This window comes from Oncorhynchus nerka, unplaced genomic scaffold (assembly GCF_034236695.1).
Source record: "Oncorhynchus nerka isolate Pitt River unplaced genomic scaffold, Oner_Uvic_2.0 unplaced_scaffold_1432, whole genome shotgun sequence".
In the NCBI taxonomy this organism is placed as follows: domain Eukaryota; kingdom Metazoa; phylum Chordata; class Actinopteri; order Salmoniformes; family Salmonidae; genus Oncorhynchus; species Oncorhynchus nerka.
In genome coordinates, this window is record NW_027039887.1 from 59,928 (window position 1) to 79,560 (window position 19,633).

The 19,633-nt window shown below is 41.4% G+C and overlaps 1 protein-coding gene across 1 annotated transcript; it reads right to left on the reverse strand.

Moving 5' to 3' along the window:
* Positions 1–4,124: 4,124 nt before the first annotated feature.
* Positions 4,125–8,895, reverse strand: irx2a (iroquois homeobox 2a). Its single transcript, XM_065015445.1, has 4 exons — positions 8,346–8,895; positions 6,920–7,310; positions 5,732–6,427; positions 4,125–5,061 (listed from the first exon to the last, which is right to left on the reverse strand). Exons 1-4 carry the CDS (start codon positions 8,583–8,585, stop codon positions 4,976–4,978), a joined length of 1,413 nt encoding a protein of 470 aa, XP_064871517.1. The 5' UTR covers positions 8,586–8,895; the 3' UTR covers positions 4,125–4,975.
* Between the last annotated feature and the right edge of the window lie 10,738 nt (positions 8,896–19,633).

The following is a 19,633-nucleotide window of genomic DNA, read 5'->3' on the forward strand; positions in this document are numbered from 1 at the left end:
GGTCGTAATGCTGGTGAGTTACTGCTGCTCTGATATCCCAAAGTTATTTCTGGCTGTATGTAATAACACCAAAAACATTCTGGGCTAATAATGGCAGAGCAGCTGTACACAAGCCTAAGATGCAATGCTCAATTCCAATGCATTGACTGGTGTGGTGTAAAGCTCGCCACCATTGGACTCTGGAGCAGTGGAAACGTTTTCTCTGGAGTGATGAATCACTCTTCACCATCTGGCAGTCCGACATACGAATCTGGGTTTGGTGGATGCCAGGAAACGATATCTGCCCCAAAGGAGGAGGAATAATGCTGGTTCAGGCAAGGCCTCTTAGTTCCAGTAAAGGGGTATATATATATATATATCTACACCTAGTTACACCACCTAGTTACACCTAACTACACAACCTAGCTACAACTAGCTACACCTAGCTACACCACCTAGCTACACCACCTAGCTACTCCACCTAGCTCCACCACCTAGATCCACCTAGCTCCACCACCTAGCTCCGCCTAGCTCCACCACCTAGCTCCACCACCTAGCTCCACCTAGCTCCACCACCTAGCTCCACCTAGCTCCACCACCTAGATCCACCTAGCTCCACCACCTAGCTCCACCTAGCTCCACCACCTAGCTCCACCACCTAGCTCCACCTAGCTCCACCACCTAGCTCCACCTAGCTCCACCACCTAGATCCAACTAGCTCCACCTCCAAAACCTAGCTCCACCACCTAGATCCACCTAGCTCCATCACCTAGCTCCACCTAGCTCCACCTCCACCTAGCTCTGCCACCAGGCTTCACCTAGTTTAACCTAACTACTCCACCTAGCTACACCACCTTGTTCCATCTAGCTGCACCTAGCTAACCTCCTAGCTACACCACCTAGTTCCACCTAGCTACACCTAGCTAACCTCCTAGCTACACCACCTAGTTCCACCTAGCTACAACACTTAAATAGACCACATAGCTCCACCTAAATTCACAGTACACCATTGGAGCCATTCCCATCTGTTTAGTCTCCCTACATAGTGTAGGCCTGGTAGCCTAGTGCTGTAGACAGAGGTTTTAATACCTGTCAGATTAACAGTGTCTCTCACCGTGTTACTCTAACTCTCTCCTGTCATAAACCAAAACTGTCAATTAAATAGTGGAAGCCTAGCGCGAGCCCCTAATGACGTTATTTAGATCCTGGAACGGACAAACATCAGAGTTTGACATTCTTTCCCGTTCCCGGTCCTTGATCAGAGCGAGCAGAGGACATCTCTTCCGACACCTTTATGAGTGGACAGGCCTTGGTCTGACTCTGAAAGGTCGACACCACTTTGATGTGTTGTATTCTACACATCTGTATTGGATTTGTTCATAATTCTCTTTCCTTTTCCAACTGAACGGTATTTACGACGCGACCTTAATGGTCAATTAGACCAGTGAGAATGATCTGTTACATTTAGAAAAGGACCAGAGCAGTTATGTCATGAAGGAAACATATATTTTTTTGTTTATCTCTTATTAACAGCTTTGACGTGGTAATAGACACAGACACTATGAAGATTAGTCTACCTAAGTATATTTCTTAGTCCAATAATGGCAATATCATATTGGCTGCATCACGTAAGTGACATATTCACAACCAATGGTAATCCATAAAGATTTGGTTGAGGCATTTGAAAACAGCGCTTACCAGTTTCACACTTGAGGAAAGCGAGAACTACGAACAATATGGCCACTCATATAACGAATCTTTATAGACAACATATTAAATCAGACGTTTAGAAGTATCTTTATTGTAAACATAACCCACCTAACTGGTAATAATGTTATAAGATTCAACACATCGGCTGTCATCTTAATTTAATTCTTAATTTCATTATAAATGGGTATAATAACGCGTTCTACCCACAGGCTAAAGTTGACGCTGTTGTAAAGAAGAAGAGCAGCTGTGTATCAGAGATTATGACGTGTTGTATAGGATGACGTAGGCATATAGATAATTCATTATCTACAAATGAACTGCTTATTTGATTAATGCTATGGAGATGTTCTAAGATATACGTTCATCCCATCGGTCACCCAAACCAGCTCTTATGACACATTCATATGTAGAGCCCACTCAGAGGACAAACGGTACGTTATTGTGATATAGAGTAATGTATCATACTGTTAAGTAGACTACAGTTTTTCTAGAATAGATAGGCTGTAGGCTTTTTGTAAATACAGAGGCCAGCAGGCCGGTGTCAAGTTATTAAACTCTAAGGGAACAAAGATCTAGGACTACATAATTATTCATATTGACTTGATAATTAATCATGACATAAATTCACCGTTAATTGTATTATCCGGGCGGGCTGTGTTTGTTGTGCGGAGCCTCTTTCACCTCATTCCGCTAACACACACAGAGGTGGTGGAATTCTGTTCATGTTCAAAGGCGCTGCTGCACTTCAGCAGAAACTAAATGTATTTTATTGAGAACAAATGGAGACATTTGAAGGGAGCAAAAAGAGAGAGGCTGTGAGAGAGAGGTAGAGAGAGGCCGTGGATAGGAGCAGAGCAGGCCTCGGTGGAAGGCAGCTCAGAGCCTCTCTGCGTGGAAAGGAAAGCGCCTCTGGGTCTATTTGACAACAGTGAGATCCCCGGGGAGCCCACCTCACATTAAGTCTGCATTTCAATAAATCAGCCCTAATGAAAGTAAAGCGACTAGAGAGAGAGAGAGAGGGAGAGAGAGAGAGGGAGAGAGAGGGAGAGAGAGAGAGAGAGGGAGAGAGAGAGAGAGGGAGAGAGGGAGAGAGAGAGAGAGACAGAGGGAGAGAGAGGGAGAGAGAGGGGGGGGAGAATGGTCTGGTAGAGAGAGAGAGAGAGAGAGAGAGAGAGAGAGAGAGAGAGAGAGAGAGAGAGAGAGAGAGAAAGAGAGAGAGAGAGAGAGGTTGTGAGATCTAGGGGGGTGAAAGGGGCTGCCTGACTCCCCAACAGGTCTACACACACCGGGACAGATATTAGGAAGTTGAGGCGGAAAGGAAAACTTTATAGGTGAAGTGGCGTCCCAAGAGGCTCAATAACATTCACCTTAGAAGTCATGAAGAACGTACAGCTCTCTCACCACCTCTCAGAGGACTGGTGAATGAATAACCCAGACAGAAACGTAGGAAATACCGTAAAGCTCTGAGAGAAAAAAGCTTTCCAAACACACATTGTTACAGATATTTAAATGTTGGTGTTGCGCTTTGAAAAACAGATTTCGTTAGCCTGAAGGACGCGATGAAACAATAGGCCTACCAATTAATTGCTTTTTTAATTTTTAGTTTTTTATCACACATATGTCATTGTCGCTCACATTTAAGTGTTTATGAAAGTGTTCCAATTGTTACAACAACATAACCTATATTCTATCTTCGAAAATATTTTATAATTTGCCTCCTGTTCAGATGAGGCAAACAGGTTGCAATTCGTATTCTGGAAGTTATGCTAATAGCCTAAATAAAGCATTAGTAGACTAATAATAATAATAATAATAATAATAATAATTCCCTTCGCCAAATAAAAACAAATAATCAGATGAAAGGAAGATCAGCGAGGTATAGCCAGTCGGATTAGTTTATGAGACAGGCCATTGGAACTGGCGGCTGGCTGTTTAGACACCGCTTTATGGATGGTTTAATATCGGCCCGTAAAGAAGGCCGACTGACCGGCAGACTGACTGAGGCTGGGCCAGGGGGATCACCCCGCTGGGAACTCATCATACTGCTCCTAGCGCCGGATTAATCACACTGAAAAAGAAACCCCTGACAGCCACGGATATAAGTATATCATTTATATAATGATAAGTATATCATTTATAATAAGTATATCATTTATCCCAACCAAGGTCACGAGTAGTCCCCGGATGGAGCTAAACGCCTATAAGAATGGCGTGAAAAGGCCCTTTAGAAAACGGATAGGTGGTAAGCTTCTCTCGACTGTGCTGTCTCAAACAAAACATATCAATTAATACAGGCTATGCCATTCCCAAAAGTCTTATCGTTTACACTTGATTAATAATTCGATTTCTAAAAGCAGTAGCCTAACCAAAGAGAAATACATTTTCATGCGACATTATCAAGGAGATGGAATGAAAAAAATGAAAGCAGATTGAAATACAGAGGAAAACATTTTTAATTTCGTTTTCCCTTGAATAATAAATAGCACTAACTCGCCAGTATAACACACTAGCGCGTTTAATTTACAATAAGATATCAATTAGCAAAAGTACTCTCGTTAACAAGATTCTGTAACTTTCAAATACGTTTCAAATAAAAACGGGAATAATGTATTTACAAAACAATGTTCAGTGTCCATTGCAATACAACTTGCATACATTATAGGCAGCATTGTCCATCATTAAAAAAATAAATATCAAATGTATTAGATTCCTCAGGTTCCTCAGCCCCATCTCCAGACCTCATACATCCTTTACAAATAAGATACAGCAGGCCTTATATTATCTTCACATAAAGTATAGTATACCTAACATTATCTTCACATAAAGTATAGTATACCTAACATTGACTTTACATAAAGTATAGTATACCTAATATTATCTTCATATAAAGTATAATATACCTAATATTCTCTTCACATAAAGTATAGTATACCTAATATTCTCTTCACATAAAGTATAATATACCTAATATTATCTTCACATAAAGTATAATATACCTAATAGTATCTTCACATAAAGTATAATATACCTAATATTCTCTTCATATAAAGTATAATGTACCTAATATTCTCTTCACATAAAGTATAATATACCTAATATTCTCTTCATATAAAGTATAATGTACCGTGGCAACGAAGCAGATGCATCCTGAGAAATAACGTCTTCCAAAATCATCACATAAAGCGGGACATTTACTGAGCCAGTCAACGCACATCTCATGAAAACGAAAGTGAAATGATAGAATAAGTCAGGGTTAATTCATCCCCCAACCCTGAATCAGGTTTAATTAATCCTTCGGGCCTGTCTCTGAGGAGAACAGCTGTAGTGCTGCAGGCCAGGCGTCTTGTCTGAGGAGCAAGATGCAGCTCTCCCCTTTAGAGAAAGGTTAGTTAGGTTAGTGTTAAGACCAGGGTGCAGGGGTGATGGCTCGGGGCTTTAGTCAAAGCACCTACCTATAGACCTGAACCACAACATGACCTTTAGAACCTCACCTTTAACCCACAGAGTTTGTCCTAAAGTCCTTCCCAGGTTGTATTAAGTAAAGAGCTGAAGTTGCAGAGGTAAAGGTCTTAAATAACAAGAAAGTGGCCCACCAGTCACTGATACTATAATAAAAAATTGCACAACTGTTGTTAAAATAAAACATGATGGTATCTAATTATTGTGTAACCAATTATAAAACCCCATCATTTGTAGTCCATAATAACCAATCCAACTAAAGTGATATTTTTAAGTAATGCTGCGTTGCTACTGTGTGAGCAGGTCTCAAGACGTTCTGTTAATAGAACCTCTGTTTATGACAACAACATATCTCTGCTTATTGCCCTGAGAGACAGTCTGACACACAGGCCGACATTACAGCTACCGCCAACTCAGGCCTACACTAGCACTGATTACACGGAGTCCTTCATAAGCCTTCTGCTTAGGGACAAATAGGTATCTGTTTCAAAACATCACATATTCAGTCAAAGGCCAATGAAGTGAATTAAAATGCATAAAATACAAGTCCTTCTTTTGAAACTATAATTGCATGTTTACGTACCTTTCTTAGAGTATAAATGTGAGGGTCTGAACTGTTCAATGTGGTTAGCGTTCGTTTTAAGCAGAGAGTCAGTGGTGTGTTTATGCATGGTGCTGACCTCAGCAGCAGTCTGTGTGAGTCCGTCGTTAGCAGAGTTATATTGCAGAATCCCTTGACCCTGCAGCGGGCTGAAGTTGCCATAGTTTGTGTAATTACTGTAAAACGGAGACGTGTAGTAGATGGGTCGTCCTAGGATGGAAGAGGCGGAGTACACAGCGCCAGGGACGGCCGGGGAGGGGGTGGAGGAGGTGGAGGTTAGAAGACCGAGGGATGGACAAGTCTGCCCCGGGTGATGCTGCTGCTGCTGCTTCGGGTCTGAAGTAGCGATCTCCGCTAACGACCACAGTTTGGGTTTGACGGCTTGATTGTGACGACCTGAGATTCGGCTGTCAATACATGATTTGTTGTTGTTTTCCCGGTGGTGATGGTTTAAGACCGAGGCCTCAAGCCCTGTTAGTGGTGATGATGTCACAGGTTTAGGTGACAGGCTTCGGTGTCGTTCATCATTCTCCAGTTCGTGATCATCATCCTCACATTTGTCCTTAGTATCTGACCCAGACTCACAGACCAGGTCCCCGATTCGACAGCTCACCTTATCCCCATCAGACTCCGCTGAACAAGAATGATCTGTAAGGGTATCAACCTGCAAACTGATACCTGAAAAAATAAATAAAAAGAGATTGAGACGAAGTAATTACCATATAATAACCATGGCATTCGACATTATTATGATTACTATTATTATTGTTCATATTAATAATAATCCTAATCAAGGCCATGGTTATTGTTAATATTAATGATAATAGTCATCCTAATCATGTCGAAGGCCATGGTTATTGTTAATATTAATGATAATAATAATCCTAATCAAGGCCATGGTTATTGTTAATAATAATAATAATCCTAATCAAGGCCATGGTTATTGTTAATAATAATAATAATAATAATCCTAATCATGTCGAAGGCCATGGTTATTGTTAATATTAATGATAATAATTAGAACTCGTTCCGTATTATGCCTTCCCACTGAAATGTGTCACCTAGTCTCTGTCATCATGTCGTTAATCATCTGTGGATAACTGTCAATAAAAAACAGCACCGCGCAGCTCGCGCTGTTAACTGGGTCATGGGTTGGGTCTCGTGGTTTACCTTCATCCTCCGCGGACGTCTCGCTGTTGTCAAGATTTTTCTCCAAGCGGTCATCATTCCTCTCTCCGTCTCCATCGTCCTCATCCTCACTCTTATTCCGGGGAGCCCACGTCATCTTGTTCTCCTTCTTCAACCTCCTCCTGGCGTTAGCGAACCAGGTGGACACCTGCGTCAGGGTCATCTTAGTAATGATGGCCAACATGATCTTCTCTCCCTTGGTGGGGTAGGGGTTCTTCCTGTGCTCCTGTAGCCAGGCCTTCAGCGTGGCGGTGGCGTCTCGGGTCGCGTTCTTGCGGTAGGCCGGGTCGTTGAGCTGGTAGGGGTATCCCGGGCTACCGTAGGGGTGGTAGCTGAGCGCCCCGGCCATGCCCTGCGCGTCGTAAGGAGAGCTCTGGAAAGGAAAAATGATTTTTAAAGTTTTTTGTTATAATTTATAATTTTGGTAATAAATATTGAAAACTGTAAAACATAACTAAACACAACAGGTTGTGTATTGTGGTTGTGTGTATAGAGAGTTAACTTAATGTGTCATGTGAGTTGGGTCTATATATTGCTTGTATTACACTGATCATTATCGGTTTGATTCATCGCATTGCATTATGCTAAATAAATGATAAATGATGCATCGTAATTGCACTAATTTCCAGTAATCACCGCCTAACTTCCTGCTTTTCTTTAGCTAGATTAGTTTTGTTGTCAGAGAGAGAGACGCGTTAGCATATCATTGCTTTACAGCATCACAAATCCAATTAACTACCCAGCGTATGTGCCCCTTTTATAAACGCTTAGAGAACCATGTCATTAGCATTGTAATTCCTCTTTTCATGTTCAAATTTCGCTTATTTCATCTAATATACATTCCGAGAATTTAAATTGCATATATAGTTTGTGACTGTAAAAATAGAGAACAAACTTCATATATTTTATTTCCCATTGGAAGGATTTGATATTAGACTACAGGCTAATTCCAACGAAGGCCATTGGCTTACATCATATCATTCTTTATGGGGGGCATTGTTTCCTAAATGAAGTCCACTCAATTAGCCACGCACTGTGTTAACGGGCCCACGAAAACACACATCATATTTGCAGAAAGAAGAAACACAATAAAAAGCCTACAACTTTCACCCACGATAGACAATATAATGTACCACTTGATGATGTATCGTTGTGATAAAATGCAATGCTTTCTACGAACAATGTTCGAATACATAATGGTGTGTAGGATCTCATCCATTTTACCATTGAACTGTACAACCCATTAGACCCGCTCTGAAACCGTAGCTCTCTGCACGCTGCACGCAAATACTCTACTGTTGGCTAATAAACGACAAAAATTAGAGCTAATTATTTTCGACCAGGCTGTCCCTCCAGTATGCATACTGACACAAGTTGTCTAACGAATAAGTGGAAGTAGAGTATATACCATGTAGGAAGGGAATCCCGTGGCAGGGTCTGTGGAGTATGGCATTGGGCTGGAGAAGCCGCTGGCTGAAGCCGTGAAGGCAGCAGCTGATCCGGGGTAAGGACTAAAGGCTGATCCACTGGACGACCTGGCCAGCTCGTCGCTCCTCGGGGCAGCCAGGGCTGAAGCCCCGTAAGCCGGGCAGGAGTAGAGAGCCAGGGAGCCCGGCGGCTGGTAGAGGTAACCCTGGGGGTAAGACATGCCTCACTGAGAGTCTGTTGCTGCTGATTCCAAAGAGGAAAGCACGGAAAATTGACTTCTGTAGAATACTGAGCTCACTAAACAGATCTTCAGACAATTCAAATAAAAATAATTAAAAAGCGACCCCCAAAAGATCAGTAAAGTGCCCTGCACATAGAGGCAGGCGACGTCTCGATCCCCTAGCGTCCGATGTTTTTAGTAGCCTCAACTCTGAAGTGAGGAGTTGGAGGAAGGAGCCAGTGGAGTTCTGAGAACGGTGGAAAACACGAGCTGTCACTCAGCTGATCTGAATATTCCATCTCCGCCCTCTGAAATGGAGCCCTGGCTGGAACAACACGGAGAGGACAGTGGAGGGGGAAGACATTCACTGGCACAATGTTCTTTAGTCTGCTGCAGCTGCGCATATTGTGGAAATTCACTTGTTTTAATGACAATAACGTTCCCATGCTCAAACATCCAGGCAGTATTTATTGCGCAAACTTCTTGTCAACTGAAATAAAAAAATATTCAGTGACTGAACATAATTTTTTATGACAGTAATATTTACTATTATCCAGGTTTTTCTTCCTTGTAAACATGCAGTTGATAATTGCGTCAAGTGGAGAATTAGAAAGATGGGGTTCAGCTATAGCACCGAGTGTGTGTCTGTGTGTCTGTGTGTGTGTGCCTGTCTCTCTGTGTGTGTGTTTGTGTGTGTGTGCAGTGTGCCGGTCGGCCTGAGGGAGGTGTAACCCACTCCTGCAGCTCGTCGGACACCAGTCCATATTGGGGTTGATCTCCAGGCTCTGCTTCCTCCTGGCTGGTCTCTCCTGGTCCTCAAGTCAACAACGAACTACACTATTATTTCACTGATTTCAAGTTTTATTGGAGACGTCTGTTGGACGTGAATACATGTCGAGGCCATATGTAAATTAACAATTAACAATGACAGTTTCGTGTTTAAAAAATGCTGAATGGTATTTGGAGGCTAAATAGTGGGATCATCATCACCATCAATCATCATTTATTTGTCAAAACAAAATACCAGTTATGAGATGACTACAGTGATATGATTCACATAGCGTACGGTACTTTTTGGGTACAATTTAAGCAATAATTTACCAACTGAAACTTTTCAATAATCGACAAACATGGCAAAGCCTCTGTCCTAAATCTGTCCTGAAACTGTCCTAAATCTGTCCTGAAACTGTCCTAAATCTGTCCTGAAACTGTCCTAAATCTGTCCTGAAACTGAACATGGCAAAGCCTCTGTCCAGCCCTGAATCTGTCCTGAAACTGAACATGTCTTTCAGAATTCTCCCTCCAGTCTTCAATCACAGTCCTACTGTACTTTTGACCACCATGTCAGTTCAACTGAGAGCCATCTATTACATTGTTGTACAGTTAGCCAACACAGAGATATATACCACCATGTCAGAGATATATACCACCATGTCAGAGATATATACCACCATGTCAGAGATATATACCACCATGTCAGAGATATATACCACCATGTCAGAGATATATACCACCATGTCAGTACAACTGAGAACCATCTACTACATTGTTGTACAGTTAGCCAACACAGAGATATATACCACCATGTCAGAGATATATACCACCATGTCAGATATATATACCACCATGTCAGAGATATATACCACCATGTCATATGAAATGTGTTGTTTTCAGTCAAGTGTGCCGTGCCACACATTCGTTTAATCTGTATTCATTATATACATCAATATATACATTATTCAGTGTGCTTAAATTAACAGTATATTTAGCATTTACACCCAGCGTAATTTAAATGCATAATTGTTATTATTATTATTATTAAAAGTAAGTATTATCGTTATGATTAAATGCTGATTATATATTATAATTAAATTGTAATAGTAACAATACTTATTAATGAATTAATCCAATGCTTTTTATTATTATAATTATATGTGATACTATAACAACGTATCCTTCTACCTCAATAACTGCTATAATTGGAGACATCTTCCACTTTGAAATGTATATCCCACTCTGTTATTACGTCATGTAAAAAACAACCAATATTCTCCTTTTAACTGGTGATTACTCTAGTCAGATAACAGTGAAACAGTGCATTATACCAGAGGTCCGTGTAGTTACTTGAGGACACAGCTATAAGCCAGTATAGAGTGGACAGGACCCCTGGTGGGGCTGACGCGGTAGTAGTCAGTGGTGGTGTAGGAGGACGGAGCTAACAGCAGGGGGCAGTATCTCATCTAGCCTGGAGAGATCACAACATACCTCTCTCTCTCTCTCTCTCTCTCTCTCTCTCTCTCTCTCTCTCTCTGTCTCTCTCTCTCTCTCTGTCTCTCTCTGTCTCTCTCTCTCTCTGTCTCTCTTTCTCTCTCTCTGTCTCTCGCTCTCTCTGTCTCTCTCTGTCTCTCTCTGTCTCTGTCTCTGTCTCTCTCTCTCTCTCTCTCTCTCTCTCTCTCTCTCTCTCTCTCTCTCTCTCTCTCTCTCTCTCTGTCTCTCTGTCTCTCTCTGTCTCTCTCTCTCTCTCTCTCTCTCTCTCTCTCTCTCTCTCTCTCTCTTCTCTCTCTCTCTCTCTCTCTCTCTCTCTCTGTCTCTCTCTCTCTCTCTGTCTCTCTCTGTCTCTGTCTCTCTCTGTCTCTCTCTCTCTCTCTCTCTCTCTCTCTCTCTCTCTCTCTCTCTCTCTCTCTCTCTCTCTCTGTCTCTATCTGTCTCTCTCTCTCCCTCTCTCTCTCTCTCTGTCTCTCTCTCTCTCTCTCTCTCTCTCTCTCTCTCTCTCTCTCTCTCTTCTCTCTCTCTCTCTCTCTCTCTCTCTCTCTCTCTCTCTCTCTCTCTCTCTCTCTCAACTGTACAGTACAGTCAGTCTCTAGGCAGGCCAGACCTCCTGTAAACCTGCTCTCCTCTGTTCTGTTGTATACTATACCAGCAGTATATTCCTCTGTTCTGTTGTATAATATACCAGCAGTATATTCCTCTGTTCTGTTGTATACTATACCAGCAGTATATTCCTCTGTTCTGTTGTATACTATACCAGCAGTATATTCCTCTGTTCTGTTGTATACTATACCAGCAGTATATTCCTCTGTTCTGTTGTATACTATCCCAGCAGTATATTCCTCTGTTCTGTTGTATACTATACCAGCAGTATATTCCTCTGTTCTGTTGTATACTATACCAGCAGTATATTCCTCTGTTCTGTTGTATACTATACCAGCAGTATATTCCTCTGTTCTGTTGTATACTATACCAGCAGTATATTCCTCTGTTCTGTTGTATACTATACCAGCAGTATATTCCTCTGTTCTGTTGTATACTATACCAGCAGTATATTCCTCTGTTCTGTTGTATACTATACCAGCAGTATATTCCTCTGTTCTGTTGTATACTATACCAGCAGTATATTCCTCTGTTCTGTTGTATACTATACCAGCAGTATATTCCTCTGTTCTGTTGTATACTATACCAGCAGTATATTCCTCTGTTCTGTTGTATACTATACCAGCAGTATATTCCTCTGTTCTGTTGTATACTATACCAGCAGTATATTCCTCTGTTCTGTTGTATACTATACCAGCAGTATATTCCTCTGTTCTGTTGTATACTATACCAGCAGTATATTCCTCTGTTCTGTTGTATACTATACCAGCAGTATATTCCTCTGTTCTGTTGTATACTATACCAGCAGTATATTCCTCTGTTCTGTTGTATACTATACCAGCAGTATATTCCTCTGTTCTGTTGTATACTATACCAGCAGTATATTCCTCTGTTCTGTTGTATACTATACCAGCAGTATATTCCTCTGTTGTGTTATGTTGTGGTATGTTGTGTTGTCGTTTGTTGTGATATGTTGTTGTCTGTTTTATTGTGGTATGTTGTGTTGTTTTATTGTGTATGTTGTGTTGTGGTATGTTGTGTTGTGGTATGTTGTGTTGTCGTATGTTGTGGTATGTTGTGTTGTGGTATGTTGTGTTGTGGTATGTTGTTGTTGTGGTATGTTGTGTTGTGGTATGTTGTGTTGTGGTATGTTGTGTTGTGGTATGTTGTTTTGTGGTATGCTTTATTGTGGTATGTTGTGTTGTATTGTGGTATGTTGTGTTGTGTTGTATGTTGTGTTGTGGTATGTTGTTGTGTTTGTGGTATGTTGTGTTGTGGTATGTTGTGTTGTGGTATGTTGTGTTGTGGTATGTGTTGTGGTATGTTGTGTTGTGGTATGTTGTGTTGTGGTATGTTGTGTTGTGGTATGTTGTGTTGTGGTATGTGTGTTGTGGTATGTTGTGTTGTGGTATGTTGTGTTGTGGTATGTTGTGTTGTGGTATGTTGTGTTGTGTTATGTTGTGTTGTGGTATGTTGTGTTGTGGTATGTTGTGTTGTGGTATGTTGTGTTGTGGTATGTTGTGTTGTGGTATGTTGTATTGTGGTATGTTGTGTTGTGGTATGTTGTGTTGTGGTATGTTGTGTTGTGGTATGTTGTGTTGTGGTATGTGTGTTGTGGTATGTTGTGTTGTGGTATGTTGTGTTGTGGTATGTTGTGTTGTGGTATGTTGTTGTCTGTTTTATTGTGGTATGTTGTGTTGTGGTATGTTGTGTTGTGGTATGTTGTGTTGTGGTATGTGTGTTGTGGTATGTTGTTGTCTGTTTTATTGTGGTATGTTGTGTTGTGGTATGTTGTGTTGTGGTATGTTGTGTTGTGGTATGTTGTGTTGTATTGTGGTATTTTGTTGTCTGTTTTATTGTGGTATGTTGTGTTGTGGTATGTTGTGTTGTTGTCTGTTTTATTGTGGTATGTTGTGTTGTGGTATGTTGTGTTGTGGTATTTTGTTGTCTGTTTTATTGTGGTATGTTGTGTTGTGGTATGCTGTGTTGTGGTATGTTGTGTTGTGGTATGTGTGTTGTGGTATGTTGTTGTCTGTTTTATTGTGGTATGTTGTGTTGTGGTATGTTGTGTTGTGGTATGTTGTGTTGTGGTATGTTGTGTTGTATTGTGGTATTTTGTTGTCTTGTGTTTTATTTGTGTTGTATGTTGTGTTGTGGTATGTTGTTGTCTGTTTTATTGTGGTATGTTGTGTTGTGGTATGTTGTGTTGTGGTATGTTGTGATATGTTGTTGTCTGTTTTATTGTGGTATGTTGTGTTGTGGTATGCTGTGTTGTCGTATGTTGTGTTGTGGTATGTTGTTGTCTGTTTTATTGTGGTATGTTGTGTTGTGGTATGTTGTGTTGTGGTATGTTGTGTTGTGGTTTGTTGTGATATGTTGTTGTCTGTTTTATTGTGGTATGCTGTGTTGTCGTATGTTGTGTTGTGGTATGTTGTGTTGTGGTTTGTTGTGATATGTTGTTGTCTGTTTTATTGTGGTATTATTGTGGTATTATTGTGGTATGTTGTATTGTGGTATGTTGTGTTGTGTTGCATTGCACTGTTTTGTATTGTAGCATGTTGTGTTGTGGAATGTTGTGTTGTGGCATGATGTGTTGTGTTGTGGTACATTGTTTTTTGTTGTGTTGTGGTGGGTTGTGTTGTATTGTGTTTTGGAATGTTGTGTTGTATTGTGTTGGCCCCCCAATGGTGGAACAAACTCCCTCACGACGCCAGGACAGCGGAGTCAATCACCACCTTCCGGAGACACCTGAAACCCCACCTCTTTAAGGAATACCTAGGATAGGATAAGGTAATCCCTCTCACCCCCCTTAAAAGATTTAGATGCACTACTGTTCCACTGGATGTCATAAGGTGAATGCACCAATTTGTAAGTCGCTCTGGATAAGAGCGTCTGCTAAATGACTTAAATGTAATGTAAATGTTTTGGAATGTTGTGTTGTGTTGTAGTATATTGTGTTGTATAGTCTTGCGGTATGTTGTGTTGTTTTTTGGTATGTTGCGTTGTGTTGTATTGTGGTATGTTCTAACAACCTACTATAACTACTAAGGACATGGTGACCTCTGGTGGACAACCAGAGTCTTACATAACCAGAGACTTTCTGTCAGACTATTCGACACAGACTGATCGGGCGATTTTAACAGATTGAGACGACAAAGACATACAAGCGTAAATATGTACTGTGCATTACTAAATCCAAATTTGCGGTTGTTGGGGGGCTAAATATCCATATTTACGATGAGTGTATTATTTAACTGTATGTACGGTAGTTGAATTCCTTTGTCTCTCCTTCTCCTGCTCTTTCTTTCCCCACCCCTTTTCTTAAGTAACCAGCCATCATATCAGGTTAGTCCACTAGGGACTTTTCATTGTGTACCAAGCGTCATATCAGGTTAGTCCACTAGGGACTTTTCATTGTGTACCAAGCGTCATATCAGGTTAGTCCACTAGGGACTTTTCATTGTGTGCCAAGCGTCATATCAGGTTAGTACACTAAGTATTTGATACACTGGCGATTTTGCAGGCTTTCCTACTTACAAAGCATGTAGAGGTCTGTAATCTTTTTATCATTGGTACACTTCAACTGTGAGAGACGGAATCTAAAACAAAAATACAGAAAATCACATTGTATGATTTTTAAGTAATTCATTTGCATTTTATTGCATGACATAAGTATTTGATCACCTACCAACCAGTAAGAATTCCGATTCTTACAGACCTGTTAGTTTTTCTTTAAGAAGCCCTCCTCGGTCCTCTTTTTCCTGTAGTCCACTAGCAGCTAGATGGTAAACAATATACACTGAAAATAAAATAACCTTGTGCTAGCAGTTAGCTGGTAACCCATATACACTGATAATACAACAACATTGTGCTAGCAGTTAGCTGGTAACCCATATACACTGATAATACAACAACATTGTGCTAGCAGCTAGATGGTAAACAATATACACTGAAAATAAAATAACCTTGTGCTAGCAGCTAGCTGGTAACCCATATAGAGGATGAATACAGAATGCTCCATTTCACAGTTTAGAGTCTCCAGGCCTCAGAATGACTTGCAGACATTCCATTTCTGTGTTAACTTGTAACTGTGTTATCCACAGCAATGCAGCTTCAGAGAGAATATCACAAAACAATTCTCATTTTATTGGAAAACAAAAACATGGTAAAAGCTTCACTTGTGAGTGCTGTTCATTATAATGTGATGTGTGTGTCTGGACGAGACCCTACTAAGAGTTTATGGGTATTCTTCTTCTCCGGATGTGGAGAAAATGTCTTTGGTGTTGTACAATGGGGCCTGGGGGGTGTAGAGGGGGAGGGGGTGGCGACAGACTGGTATGCTGCTCTCTTCCATCGTCCTAATCAGCAGCCGTCCATGTGTTTGGCAAAACAGGGCTTTCAAATCATTCCCTCGCCCCAAGTTTAAAACCCAAAGCACCATCACTTTGTAAATGGGTACCTTACGGTGAGAAAAGCCGAGGTCTCCAATGTGAAGTGGAACATGGCACAGCCCTGCTCGGATTGCTTAGAACCTCCGGGTTCCACTGCCAACCCTGCCACCAAGCATGCCCACAGTCAATTTGTTTAACATGTTACTAAAGATATGCATGTTTAGCAAACCATTTTATGGGAGGAGCAACAAACTGATGAGACGTGAAGTATTTTATATAACATAGAACAATATACTGATGTAATATTAAAACAGAACAATATACTGATGTAATATTCAGATTCTCAGAAGACTATTTCTAATTGATGAAACAATTATCCAAATGATGCTACATTGTGATCAGAGCTATTTTGTTTTAAATAATTACAACAATTGCTTTCCTGTAACAAAGGGGCTTAAGAATTTGTTTCAAGAAAATAGTTTAAAAATCTAAAACCATTCAGGACAAATATGGGAAATGTTTTGTGCTCTGATTGGGTCGATCCTATGGGAACACAGTTGATCTATGTCATGTTGAAGTAAGCCACAGCCCAATAACCTGGGGGTCACCAATGCCGGCACAACGAGAGGTATGTGAGGTAGAAAACCTCACAAATTACTGAAAAATATGTGTAGCATTTTGTGCAGCATGGGTTTCAAACACACAGTCATCCAGACGGTTTGATTGATCAACCAAATGAGTCACCTGAAATCAAAGGGAAATAAAAGGAGAAACAATTTGAAATGTCTTCCCCTTTCAGGTGTCTCTATAACCATGCTGAAGCAGATAGGGTTCCCTAGAAAGAGCCTGCTGACAGCTACTGTCACCGGGCTCTGTCGGCTTTGACCTGGCCCTGATAGGGTTACTGTCGGCTAATCCACACTGACCTTGGTGGGGCTGTCAATGAGGAAGCTATTGTACAGTTTGGACAACTGAACATTATGAGAATGCTGACATATGATGTCTGTATGGGTGTCACACCCACTGTGTTGTGTTATGGGGTGGTAGTATGTCTGGGACTGTGTTGTTGTGTTATGTGGTGGTAGTATGTCTGGGACTGTGTTGTTGTGTTATGGGGTGGTAGTATGTCTGGGATTGTGTTGTTGTGTTATGGGGTGGTAGTATGTCTGGGACTGTGTTGTTGTGTTATGGGGTGGTGGTATGTCTGGGACTGTGTTGTTGTGTTATGGGGTGGTAGTATGTCTGGGACTGTGTTGTTGTGTTATGGGGTAGTATGTCTGGGACTGTGTTGTTGTGTTATGGGGTGGTAGTATGTCTGGGACTGTGTTGTTGTGTTATGGGGTAGTATGTCTGGGACTGTGTTGTTGTGTTATGGGGTGGTAGTATGTCTGGGACTGTGTTGTTGTGTTATGTGGTGGTAGTATGTCTGGGACTGTGTTGTTGTGTTATGGGGTAGTATGTCTGGGACTGTGTTGTTGTGTTATGGGGTGGTAGTATGTCTGGGACTGTGTTGTTGTGTTATGGGGTGGTAGTATGTCTGGGACTGTGTTGTTGTGTTATGGGGTGGTAGTATGTCTGGGACTGTGTTGTTGTGTTATGGGGTAGTAGTATGTCTGGGACTGTGTTGTTGTGTTATGGGGTAGTATGTCTGGGACTGTGTTGTTGTGTTATGGGGTGGTAGTATGTCTGGGACTGTGTTGTTGTGTTATGGGGTGGTAGTATGTCTGGGACTGTGTTGTTGTGTTATGGGGTGGTAGTATGTCTGGGACTGTGTTGTTGTGTTATGGGGTGGTAGTATGTCTGGGACTGTGTTGTTGTGTTATGGGGTGGTAGTATGTCTGGGACTGTGTTGGTGTGTTATGGGGTAGTATGTCTGGGACTGTGTTGTTGTGTTATGGGGTGGTAGTATGTCTGGGACTGTGTTGTTGTGTTATAGGGTGGTAGTATGTCTGGGACTGTGTTGGTGTGTTATGGGGTGGTAGTATGTCTGGGACTGTGTTGTTGTGTTATGGGGTAGTATGTCTGGGACTGTGTTGTTGTGTTATGGGGTGGTAGTATGTCTGGGACTGTGTTGTTGTGTTATGGGGTGGTAGTATGTCTGGGACTGTGTTGTTGTGTTATGGGGTGGTAGTATGTCTGGGACTGTGTTGTTGTGTTATGGGGTGGTAGTATGTCTGGGACTGTGTTGTTGTGTTATGGGGTGGTAGTATGTCTGGGACTGTGTTGTTGTGTTATGGGGTGGTAGTATGTCTGGGACTGTGTTGTTGTGTTATGGGGTGGTAGTATGTCTGGGACTGTGTTGTTGTGTTATGGGGTAGTAGTATGTCTGGGACTGTGTTGTTGTGGGTGGCTACTGTGCCATTTAGTGGCTACTGAGAAGCTTAGTTTGCATCTCAGGGTTCAAAAGTTCCGATGTTGTGTTGGAGGGCTTAAATGACATAAATTAAGCAGGGTTCCCCAACTGGTAGCCAGCGGGCCCGGGTGGATTTATTTGGCCAAGTCTTTTGAGCATAAATGGATTTTAAAAAACATTATGGGGGTTGAATTGTCATTGTTGGACATAAAAGACTGTAAAACACCTGGAATTCAGCTCCAATTGATTTTAATTGAGGAAATCTGTTCCCAAGTCTTCCCACTTATAACAGAGAGACACATAGAAATGATAATAATGAACAATAATTGGTTGGATTTATATAGCACTTCTCCACCAGCTGAGATACTCAAAGCGCCTTACATAGTAAGGGGAAACTCACCAGCACGGTGACCATTTTTGTGCCACAATTCTCATGTCACATCAGCTATCAGTTGGAGAGGTGAGGAGTGATACAGTTGAAGTTTGACGTTTACATACACCTTAGCCAAATACAATTAAAATCAGTTTTTCACAATTCCTGATATTTAATCCTAGTAAAAAGTCCCTGTCTTAGGTCAGTTAGGATCACCACTTCATTTTAAGAATGGGAAATGTCAGAATAATAGTAGAGAGAATGATTTATTTCAGCTTTTATTTATTTCATCACATTCCCAGTGGGTCAGAAGTTCACATACACTCAATTAGTATTTCGTAGCATTGCCTTTAAATTGTTTAACTTGGGTCAAACGTTTCAGGTAGCCTTCCACAAGCTTCCCACAATAAGTTGGGTGAATTTTGGCCCATTCCTCCTGTCAGAGCTGGTGTAACTGAGTCAGGTTTGTAGGCCTCCTTGCTCTCACATGCTTTTTCAGTTCTGCCCACAGAATTTCTATAGGATTGAGGTCAGTGCTTTGTGATGGCCACTCCAATACCTTGACTTTGTTGTCCTTAAGCCATTTTGCCACAACTTTGGAAGTATGCTGATGGTCATTGTCCATTTGGAAGACCTATTTGCGACCAAGCTTTAACTCCTGACTGATGTCTTGAGATGTTGCTTCAAAATATCCACGTAATTTTCCTCCTCATGAAGCCATCTATTTTGTGAAGTGCACCAGTCCCTCCTGCAGTAAAGCACCCCCACAACATGATGCTGCCACCCCCGTGCTTCACGATTGGGATGATGTTCTTCAGCTTGCAAGCATCCTCCTTTTTCCTCCAAACATAATGATGGTCATTATGGCCAAACAGTTCTATTTTTGTTTTATCAGACCAGAGGACATTTCTCCAAAAAGTACGATCTTTGTCCCCATGTGCAGTTGCAAACCCTAGTCTGGCTTTTTTATGGCGGTTTTGGAGCAGTGGCTTCTTCCTTGCTGAGCGGACTTTCAGGTTATGTCGTCATAGGACTAGTTTTACTGTGGATATAGATACTT

What these genes read in the sequence shown, in the direction of transcription:
- irx2a (XM_065015445.1), bottom strand. Translation starts at nt 8,585, where the DNA reads ATGTCTTACCCCCAGGGTTACCTCTACCAGCCGCCGGGCTCCCTGGCT. An exon ending in GACGTCCGCGGAGGATGAAG is followed by an intron (nt 6,428 to 6,919) that starts GTAAACCACGAG and finishes TTATTTTTTCAG; the next exon opens with GTATCAGTTTGCAGGTTGAT. An exon ending in ACATTTATACTCTAAGAAAG is followed by an intron (nt 5,062 to 5,731) that starts GTACGTAAACAT and finishes CTTTCTCTAAAG; the next exon opens with GGGAGAGCTGCATCTTGCTC.